Raw genomic sequence first — 10,031 nt, 5'->3', positions numbered from 1 at the left:
TGGTTCTGGTACTGTGTTTGACTTATAGGCTTGGTTCTGGAGCTTTATGCAAGTAGTGGTCTTTGTTATTTCTCTGCATTTGTGTTTTAAACATGCAGCTGATGTTATACTTTGATCTAATACCATCCATTCACATCTGAGTTCGGGTCACAGATCCTGTAATTCCTGCATGCAAGACTTGTTGGTCTAGTAAAGGTGCAGCACTCTGAGAAGACCCCATTATAGTCAATGGAATCTCTTCAGCTCAGGAGTTGGTAAATCTTGCCCCTCTAATGACCATGCAGTTGCTAGTGTCTCCATCATGTCTAGTATCTGGGATTGCACGTGTGTGTGTGTGTGTGTGATCCCAACATGAAAACACAACTAGCTGCCTCCTTTTAATGATTTAAAGCCCATTTACCTATACCGCCTTTTGCCTTTTTGTTGCCTTTTCCTCTTGGCCGCCTGCACCACCCTAGGCACATGGCCCTAAGTCCCTAGTTACTCAACTGAATCCAGCAGTTGGAAAAAATGTAGAATGAAATTTAAATTAGACACCACAAGCCCTTTAATAATGCAGACAAAAACTTGATTATTATAAAGAAGAATTATGTGTTTTATTAGTTTTCTGGTTAATTGATGGGAAAAAGCAGATTTTTACTCTGAGATTACATTTTTGTTTTCAAGAATACAAAAGATAGTGCTACTGCCACTTTCTGGTACTAAGGCATCCATGCATGCACTATTGCAATTTCATTCTGCCTATGTGAAGAACTGACTTGCTTTTACACATCTTTAACTTTTTTCGCCAGAATAAAAATGCCAGAAGTGTGATTGCAGATATCAAACAGAGGCTTGTCAAATTCTCTGTGGAGAACTTCCAGGTCCTCAATGACAAACCCTGTATCTGTTACGACTTTTTTAAGGAATTGCTCACTGAGGTTGATGATGGAGAAATGCATTTTTCCACATCGAAAAATAGTGCCTCCTAATACGCTACCAATAATCAGATGACCGCCCACTTTCAGCAAGGATGAGAGATTTTTGATAACATTTGCATAGGCCTCTTCATCTTTGCAGGCACATTCAAGGCAGCCTACAGTCAGGACACAATCAGCTTTGGGTAAGACGAGAGGGTGAAGAGGACTGCTCTTGGTGACATCACATGGCACTACTCTTTTCAATGTCTTCCTCAGTTTTTCTTCCTTCTCTGCAATTTGTCCACTAAGTAGGAAATTAAAATGTATTATAACATAGCTTTTATAAATGAGACAGTTTAAAGGAATACTCTTTGTCTACCTTTGAGGTTTAAACACATACCTACGTCCTTCTAAGTCACAGACAAATTTCAAAACAGGCGTCCAGTCAAACAACCCAGGCTCGTTTCTTCGCCATTTCTCCAGGTATTCCCTGTTCCGATCTGTAAAATCTGCAGCCGTAATTTCCTTGAAGGCCTCACATGCAGACAATTCTTGGTAAATGGCAGGACCAGGACCAATGTCTATCATCAAGTCCCCTTTTACGCCACCTAATGAGTACAGTGAAACAATTATAAATGCAATATAGGGCATAATAACTTAGCTATGTGGTACCTGCATGACCATATCAGAGAGTATTACCATATTAACATGCATTTTCACTGATTTGGTCCATAGGATGGTGGAGACATGCCACACACTAGCAAGCATTCTATGTCTTAATTTGCATGTCTTATTATATTTTGACCTTCGAGGGAACATAATGAATATCCTGAGGTGCACGGCCAAGCAGTCAGGTTTCTGCATGAAATTTTGGAAGCCAAAACCAGGAGTAAATTTAAAAAGGAGAAGTTGCGGATCTGTCCTTTATACTTTCTCTCCTTCTATGATCCACTTCTGATTTTGGCTTCCAAAACTGCATGCAGAAACCTGACCGTGTGGCCACACCCTAAAAGACCACGGCTTTGTCTAGCCCCTACTGTATTATGGGTCTTTCTCAAGCAGTTTTTACCTGTGTATGCACAGAAGGCGCACGGACGTACTGTAGCTATGCGGATAACATACACACAGCTGAAAAAAGAGAAGGCTAGGAGAGAGGACAGAACAGGGAACTGTGAGCTTAAAGTGTCACTAACGTTTTATACAACTTTTGATATGTCATAAAGACATACCAAAAGTTATTACCGATGGTGTTTCGAGTGCAGAGACCCCACCGTTCTCTTGAATGAGGGGAGTGAAGCTATCACGCACTCTCACCACGCTGGGGAGGAAGGAATAGAGGCAAGCTTATGCAGTGAGGAGAGACAGTGCAATATGCCCAGACCTCTTCCCCCTCGTTCTACAGAATGGTGGGGATCTCATCACCAAACCCTCACCGATCACCAATTTGATATGTCTCTATATGAAGCCATATATTTGAATACTATGGAAGTAAAAGATGAAAACTGGGAAAAAAACTATCAATATTCACATCAGTTTTTTTACTATTTTTTGTCTTTGAAAGTACGGGAAAAAATCTGGCAATTAAGCTTTGCTAAGTGAGTAGCTGGTTCTTTAGTTACATACGTTATATCTGCAAAACACATTGAAGGAGAGGTAGATGTGAGATGGGTACGATAGACAGAAAGACAGACCAATACAGACAGACCGATAGATAGATAGATAATAGATAGATAGATAACAGAATTTTAAACATATATAAAGTATTCGATTTCTCTGGAGTTACCTGATGTGAAAGCTTTGTGCAGTTTTCTCAGAATGAAGTTTAGATATCCATCTTTAATGAAGACTCCTGAAACAGCTCCATAATAAGTATCTAAATAAATCTGGGAATCAAAATTTTCTTGGTATAACTTTGGTCCGGTGAATGTAGTTGCCATTTTAGCAGTTGCAGTTCTCCAGCAGTTCCCTGTAACATCTGTGTTCTCAGGCTGAGCCCAGTTCCTTTTATAGCTATGTTCTGAGGAGCTATCAGATAGGCTGATCCCATTCAGCTGTTAATAAGTAAACACGCAGGCACATGTTTTACCACTTTATGGTTGTCTATATTATAAAAATCAAAGCCTCTCTGTCTGTCTGTCCTCTATAGGCATCCAGATGCCTAAACCAATCGACACTAAATTTGGCACATAGGAACATCGGGGGTCTGGGAATGTTTTTGTAAAGGTCTCAGCTCTCTAGGACGCACCGTCCCGAGATATTCCCCAAAAAATGCATTAGCCAATAGGAGCTCTCAGGTTCTTCACTTATATCCTAACTGCCATACACACAGTCACATGACCCTTATTAGCCAATAGAAACTTGCACATCCTTGAGTCTTGACATACAGTTACACCAGGTTTCCCCAACAACTTAGCGCTTTTTCTTTAAAGGTTATTGGATCACTTTTAAGGGGCATGAGACAGTGGAGGTCACTGTTAAGGGGGTGGGTGCTGTAGTGATCATGGTTAAGAGGAAGGACACTGTGGAGGTCACAATTAAAGGGGTTGTCCGAGTTATGGAAAAAAAAAAAAAGATATAGCACTTTAAATCTGATGGTCAGCAATATACAACTAAGGGCTCTTTCACACTTGCGTTGTTCTCTTCCGGCATAGAGTTCCGTCGTCGGGGCTCTATGCCGGAAGAATCCTGATCAGTTTTATCCTAATGCATTCTGAATGGAGAGAAATCCGTTCAGGATGCATCAGGATGTCTTCAGTTCCGGACCAGAACGTTTTTTGGCCGGAGAAAATACCGCAGCATGCTGCGCTTTTTGAAAGGCATTAATCCAGATCCGGCCTTAAGCTAAACGTCGTTTCGGCACATTGCCGGATCCGACGTTTAGCTTTCTCTGAATGGTTACGATGGCTGCCAGGACGCTAAAGTCCTGTTTGCCATAGTAAAGTGTAGTGGGGAGTGGGGGAGCAGTATACTTACCGTCCGTGCGGCTCCCGGGGCGCTTCAGAGTGACGTCAGGGTGCCCCACGCGCATGGATGACGTGATCGCATGGATCGCACTGATCCATCTTCAAATGCTTTCAGTTCACTTGCATTTTTTCTGGGTCCGGCGTGTAATTCCGGCAAATGGAGTACACGACGGATCCGGACAACGCAAGTGTAAAAGAGCCCTAAGCTAAGCAAGTCTTAGGCAAAACATTTTTTCCTAATTTCCCTGGTTCTTTTCTGTCCCTTTGTTTACTTGCAATAAAAACAATCTCTGCCCCTCCCCCTGCTCTGCTAAGGGAGTGAGTATAAGAGCTGCCCTGAGTGACATGTCTGCCTGCTAGGAAACTTAGCAGCATGTTGTATGTGTAGAACTACAGGTCCCAGCTATATAATGACAAAGCTAAGGGAGTGAATATAAGTGCTGCCCTGAGTGACATGTCTGCCTGCTGGGAGACTTAGCAGCATGTTGTATGTGTAGAACTACAGGTCCCAGCTATATAATGACAAAGCTAAGGGAGTGAATATAAGTGCTGCCCTGAGTGACATTTCTGCCTGCTGGGAGACTCAGCAGCATGTTATATGTATAGAACTACAAGTCCTAGCTGTACAATGACACTTCTAATACACACAGGATCTTCCCCGACCTGCAATGCTCTGCAGAACTCTTTTAGCTCCTGTGCCCGGAATTTGTCTCCTCATTGCCTGCGGATACACAGTAAACACTTCAGCGCTGTGTCTGTGCAGCTGAAGGGGTGAAGAATCCTGGGAGAGAGCAATAAGCAGCAGCCTGCAGTGCAGGGGGGCGTGGCCAGCTGTAATGACCGGCGTCACGCACAGGGAGGGGAAAAGGGAAAGCCCTGCCCAAGGGAGAGGGAAAGGTGGTGACCCCTGACTCACCTTGCAGCTGGCACCAGACGTCCCTAGACGGGTTCCTCACCCGTGCGGCGATCACGTGCCTAAACCCTGGCTTTCCCTAAAATGAGCCCTAGATAGTGAATGGGCCGGTGGGATCGCTAGTCCGCACCACTGACACTAAGAGGGAAACACCAGGGAGAGGACAGACAATACAGACAAACACATAAACCCAGGTGGGCAACCACAGCAGACCCCAAAGGTCCAACAGGGATCCGGAGGGAAATGTTCTGGACCAACAACCAGAGAACGCAGCAACACAGCTCCAGTGGATCAGTATAGAAGTCCAGGCAGGAAGCTCTATATCTGACAACCAGAGAAGTGGGAGAGGGAATATAAGGAGGTTGGGAGTGCTGGAGAAGGAACAGCTGAGGAGAAGGAGCTACGGATCCCTGAGTGAGCCAAAAAGGGTTGCAAAGCAAACCCAGAAAGCTACCATAAGGAAACAGCCCCCAATCTTACATAGAGCGCGCAGCCAACCGCTGCGACTTCCTGACCCCGGGTATAACGGAGTCAGGCGTGGTTCTTGACACCCTCGTGACACCAGCACAGTGACATCTCTGTGTACAGATCTCTCAGGCTTGTGCACGAACATTATCAGAGCAGGAAGAGAAGCTGCCATCACAGGTCATGTGACCCTCAGTGAAATCTGAGAAACCAGCCACTGGAGATAAAGTGAGTTAATTGGAAAGCTGTTACATTTGCGTAGTTAGAAACATAGAAAGAATAAAAAAATAACTCGGACAATCCCTTTAAGAGAACGTCACAGTTAAGGGGCTGGAAACTGTTGAGGTCACTGATAGGGAGGCCGGGTACTGTGGCGATCACAGTTAAAGTGGCTGTCACCGGGATTTTGGGTATAGAGCTGAAGTCTTGGGTTGCTAGATGGCCGCTAGCACATCCGCAATTCCCAGGCCCCATAGCTCTGTGTGCTTTTATTGTGTAAAAAAAAAGATTTGATACATATGCAAATTAACATAAAAGAGTCACATCTTACGTGTGCCAGAGAAGAGTCATATTTTCAAGCTCTGACTCATCTCAGGGTAATTTGCATATGTATAAAATAGTTTTTTATACACAATAAAAGCACACAGAGCTATGGGGACTGGATATTGCGGATGTGCTAGCGGCCAACTAGCAACCCATGGCCTCAGCTCTATACACTAAATCCCAGAGACAGGTTCCCTTTAAGGGAATTGTGATGGTCACAGTTAAGGGGGTGGGGTGTTGTGGAGGTCACTGTTAAGGGGCAGGGAACTGTTGAGATGACTGTTAAGGGGGCAGGTTGCTGTGGAGATCACTGTTAAGAGGGTACAGCCACTGTTAAGGAGGCGGGTGCTGTGGAAGTCATTGTTAAGGGGGGTGGGGCACGGTGGAGGTCACTGTTGAGGTCGCAGTTAAGTGGGTGGTGTTCTCTGAAATTCACTGTTAAGGGGTATAGTGCTGTGGAGGTCACTGTTAAAGGGGTGTGGTGCTGTGGAGGTCACTGTTAGGGGGATAGGGTGCTGTGGAGGATCAGGATTAGATCTGATGGTCCGCCATGTTGTCAAAGGCTACTTTCACACTGGCGTTTTAAATTCCGTTTGTGAGATCCGTTTCAGGGCTCTCACAAACGGTTCAAAACGTATCAGTTAAGCTCTATTACATTCTGAATGGATAAGGATCCGCTCAGAATGCATCATTTGGGCTCCGTTCCGCTTTGGAGGCGGACACCGAAACGCTGCTTGCTGCGTTTTGATGCCCGTCTGACAATGCGGAGCCAAACGGATCCGTCCGGACTCACAATTGAAGTCAATGGGGACTGATCCGTTTGTACTGGCTCCGCTTTAAGACGGATCCGTTTCAAAATGTTCACGTCTCTGCGCATGCCCAGTAATTTCCTATTCCTCCCATCATCGTCGGCCATCTTGGATCATCGACTTGCTGAACACTGGTAAGTATAGGAAGTTTTGTCTGTTTGTCTTTCTTTATTTTTTTCTATCTATTTATCTATCTATCACTAGGGGGGCTGCTGGCACTGGGGGGTGTGTGGCTGGAACTGTGAGGGCTGCTTGCACTGGGGGGCTGGCTTTATGGGGGCTACTGGCTTTGGGAGGTGGCTGGCACTGAGGTGGGGGGGCTGCTGGCACTGGGGGGTGGCTGGAACTGTGGGGGCTGCTGGCACTGGTGGGGTGTGGCTGGAACTTTGGGGGCTGATGGCACGGGGGGCTGGCTTTATGAGGGGTACTGGCTCTGGGGTGGCTGATGGCACTGAGGTGGTGGGGCTGATGGCACTGGGGGATGTGTGACTGGAACTGTGGGAGCTGCTAGCACTGGGGGGGGGGGGGTGGATAGAACCGTGGGGCTGCTGGCACTGGGGGAGCTGGCTTTATGGGGGCACTGGCTCTGGGGGTGGCTAATGGCACTGGGGTGGGGGGCTGCTGGCACCGGGGGGGCTGGCTTTATGGGGGCTACTGGATCTGGGGGTGGCTGATGGCACTGGGGTTGGGGGCTGCTGGCACTGGGGGGGCTGATGGCATTGGGGGGAGTGTGGCTGGAACTGTGGGGGCTGCTGGCATTGGGGGGGCTGGCTTTATGGGGGCTACTGGATCTGGGGGTGGCTGATGGGACTGGGGTGGGGGGCTGCTGGCACTGGGGGGCGGCTGGCACTGTGGGGGGTTGGAACGGTGGGGGCTGCTGGCACTGGGTGGCTGCTGCCACGGGGGGGGGGGGTGGCTGGAACTTTGGGGGTTGCTGTTACTGGGGGGCTGGCTTTATGGGGGCTACTGGCTCTGGGGGTAGCTGATAGCATTGGGATGGGGGGCTGCTGGCACTGGGAGGGGGGATAGCTTTATGGGGGCTACTGGCTTTGGGGGGTGGCTGTTGGCACTGGGGTGGGGGGCTTCTGGCACTGTGGGGGGCTGATGGCACTGTGGGGGGGTTGGTTGGAAATGTGGGGGCTTCTGGCACTGGGGGGGCTTCTGGCACTGTGGGGGCTGCTGGCACTATGGGAGGCTGCTGGCTCTGGGGGGGGATTATGGCACCTATGGGATAAAAAATAAAAATTGTTGATATATGGAAATAGTGCTCTAAACAAGTTCCTTTAACGTTATCTGCATTTTGTCTGGTATTATGTTGCGTACAGATGTCATCAAAGAAGCAAACCATTGATTGGAGACACCCACCCAGAAGGTGCCGTCGTATTTAGAGGCCGGTAAGTATAAAATTAACGCTTGGAGTTTGTACTGTTTGATTTGTTGCATTAATCAGTATGTGCTCTTATTATAGGCCTCTTCATCATCGGGCGGCTCTCCAGCTGTGGCCGGCTCACCTACCAGGGCCCGCTCGACAGTGGTGGCCTCGCCATCGTCCAGGGGAGGTGGACCAAGCCCGGACCAGGGCTGTCAAGAAGTAAGTGTATTATATATATAAATATATTTTAAATTGTGGCGAAACCAACCTCGCCACTGGGTTTTGGAGAGGCCTGTTTAAACGCCTCTTGCCTCAGGATTATGGCCCATACTAACTTTTAAACCCCTGAACCTATTCCAGGGAATTTTGGATAGGTTTGTCCCCAAGTTATACTGTTTAAATTGATGTAAGTTATATGTATGGACAATGTAACCTCACAAAGTTGTAACAATTTATAATAAGTGTAACTTGTCAGCTTGGGAGGAATATGCTGGGTGTGTTTCTATTATCCCATTGTGCCATTGTCCCATTGTGTGTTTAAATGGTGATGTCTGTCCTGTTGTCTCCACATGTGTATTGGCGATCTCCCTTTGTCCTGAGAGATAATTGGATTGCCCTCGGTTGTCTCCGGGACAGAGAGGAGGAAACCATGATGCATTGTGGGGATGTGTTATATCTGTTCCGTGTCGCAGTCTCCCTTCTGGTCCTCTAGGGGGCGTGAACGATTGGTTGCTGTACTTGCATTGTGTGTGTTGTAAGATATTGATTGGTTGGATTTCAAAACCCTGTGGGCAGTACTATGCTTGTTTTTTATGAATAAAAGAGGCTGTACCTGAAGTACAGTCAGACCACTGCTTGACCCTCAACACGGAGCCTTGTCTCGTTATTGGGGGGATTCCCTGTATGCTGTTAGAGACTGATTGCCAGGAGTGTAAGCTGATTGTATGCTTTTCCTGTTCATCTGCTAGCAGCTATTCGCAAGGTTCCAGTTTGGAGTGCTATTTTGTATCCAGTTCGGGAGTTTGGTGTTCTGCAGTAGCTGTGCCTGTCTCTCAGAAAGGGGCATATCGCCTAAACGGATTTTAACCCCTTGTCTGCTGAAACGGTCCGTTACATAAATTATTATATTTCTTTAAAAAAATACATTATGGTTAAAAAAATAAAATTGTTTTTGTTTCAGCAACCTGCACCTAGAGCCGCCAGCGAGGATCCCCCAGTCGCCCTGAGTCCGCGGGAATGAGAGTGGCGGTCGTAGACGTGTAAGTCTTGATTAAGTAGTTCTAATTTGCATTTTGTATTCAGATTTTCAGTTAATTTTGTATTCCTTTATCTTTCAGGGTTCCAGAGGCTCCACTAGAGAACATGAGGAGCTCGGGTCCCTACCATTGATAACAAGCTCCTCATCCAACTGGTGGAGGCACGTCCATCTTTATGGGACCACTCCGACCGCCACTAGGCTGATCATCATCTAACCCAGCGGCTCTGGAGGGACATATGTTCTGAACTTTTTGAGACCTGGGGGGATCTAAATGCAGCCGCTAAGGAGAAATGTGGTAAGTACAACAATATGTATTTTACTACATTCATATTGTTCTTTACCTTACATCATGCTAAATTTTATTTTTATGTTTTTTTCTACAGTCAAACTGGTTACCACGCGTTGGCGATCTATCCGGGACCGCTTCAGGAGGGATTATAAGAAGGAGGTTCAGGCCCCGAGTGGCTCCGGGGGAACCTCAGGGACCACATACATCTATACGGCAGCCCTGGGGTTCCTGCGACACACAAGAAGGCAAATATTTTTAAGGACTGTAAAAATAATTTATTTAAAGGGGCTGTCATAGACAGTGGAGCTTTTTGCTCCCCTGTTTTGGCCAGCTCCCTACAGTCAGAGGGACAACTGTTTTCTCCGTCTGAGTATAAGGGGCTGTCTAGACAGCGGAGTGTTTGGCTCCCCTGTTTTGGCCAGCCCCCTATGGTATAAGGTAGACATAGCATAGAACATGGATGTTGTATTTAAAGGACAATTCTTTGCTTTCCTTTCTTTTTCCTACAGAACTGCCAGCA

General features: G+C 46.9%; 1 protein-coding gene across 1 annotated transcript; it reads right to left on the bottom strand.

Moving 5' to 3' along the window:
• Window positions 1–571: 571 nt before the first annotated feature.
• On the bottom strand, window positions 572–3,051 carry LOC122928942 (indolethylamine N-methyltransferase-like). The gene is made up of 3 exons (XM_044282285.1): window positions 2,683–3,051; window positions 1,300–1,507; window positions 572–1,203 (listed from the first exon to the last, which is right to left on the bottom strand). The coding sequence occupies exons 1-3, from the start codon at window positions 2,834–2,836 to the stop codon at window positions 765–767; spliced, it is 801 nt and encodes a 266-aa protein (XP_044138220.1). The 5' UTR covers window positions 2,837–3,051; the 3' UTR covers window positions 572–764.
• Window positions 3,052–10,031: the final 6,980 nt, after the last annotated feature.

Source organism: Bufo gargarizans, chromosome 2, assembly GCF_014858855.1.
Source record: "Bufo gargarizans isolate SCDJY-AF-19 chromosome 2, ASM1485885v1, whole genome shotgun sequence".
NCBI lineage: Eukaryota > Metazoa > Chordata > Amphibia > Anura > Bufonidae > Bufo > Bufo gargarizans.
This window is presented reverse-complemented; position numbering and strand designations above follow the sequence as displayed.

Coding starts and splice junctions, on each gene's coding strand:
- LOC122928942 (XM_044282285.1), bottom strand. CDS start 2,836: ATGGCAACTACATTCACCGGACCAAAGTTATACCAAGAAAATTTTGAT. Junction 1,508..2,682: donor GCACAAAGCTTTCACATCAG/GTAACTCCAGAG, acceptor TGTACTCATTAG/GTGGCGTAAAAGGGGACTTG. Junction 1,204..1,299: donor TGTGACTTAGAAGGACGTAG/GTATGTGTTTAA, acceptor TTTCCTACTTAG/TGGACAAATTGCAGAGAAGG.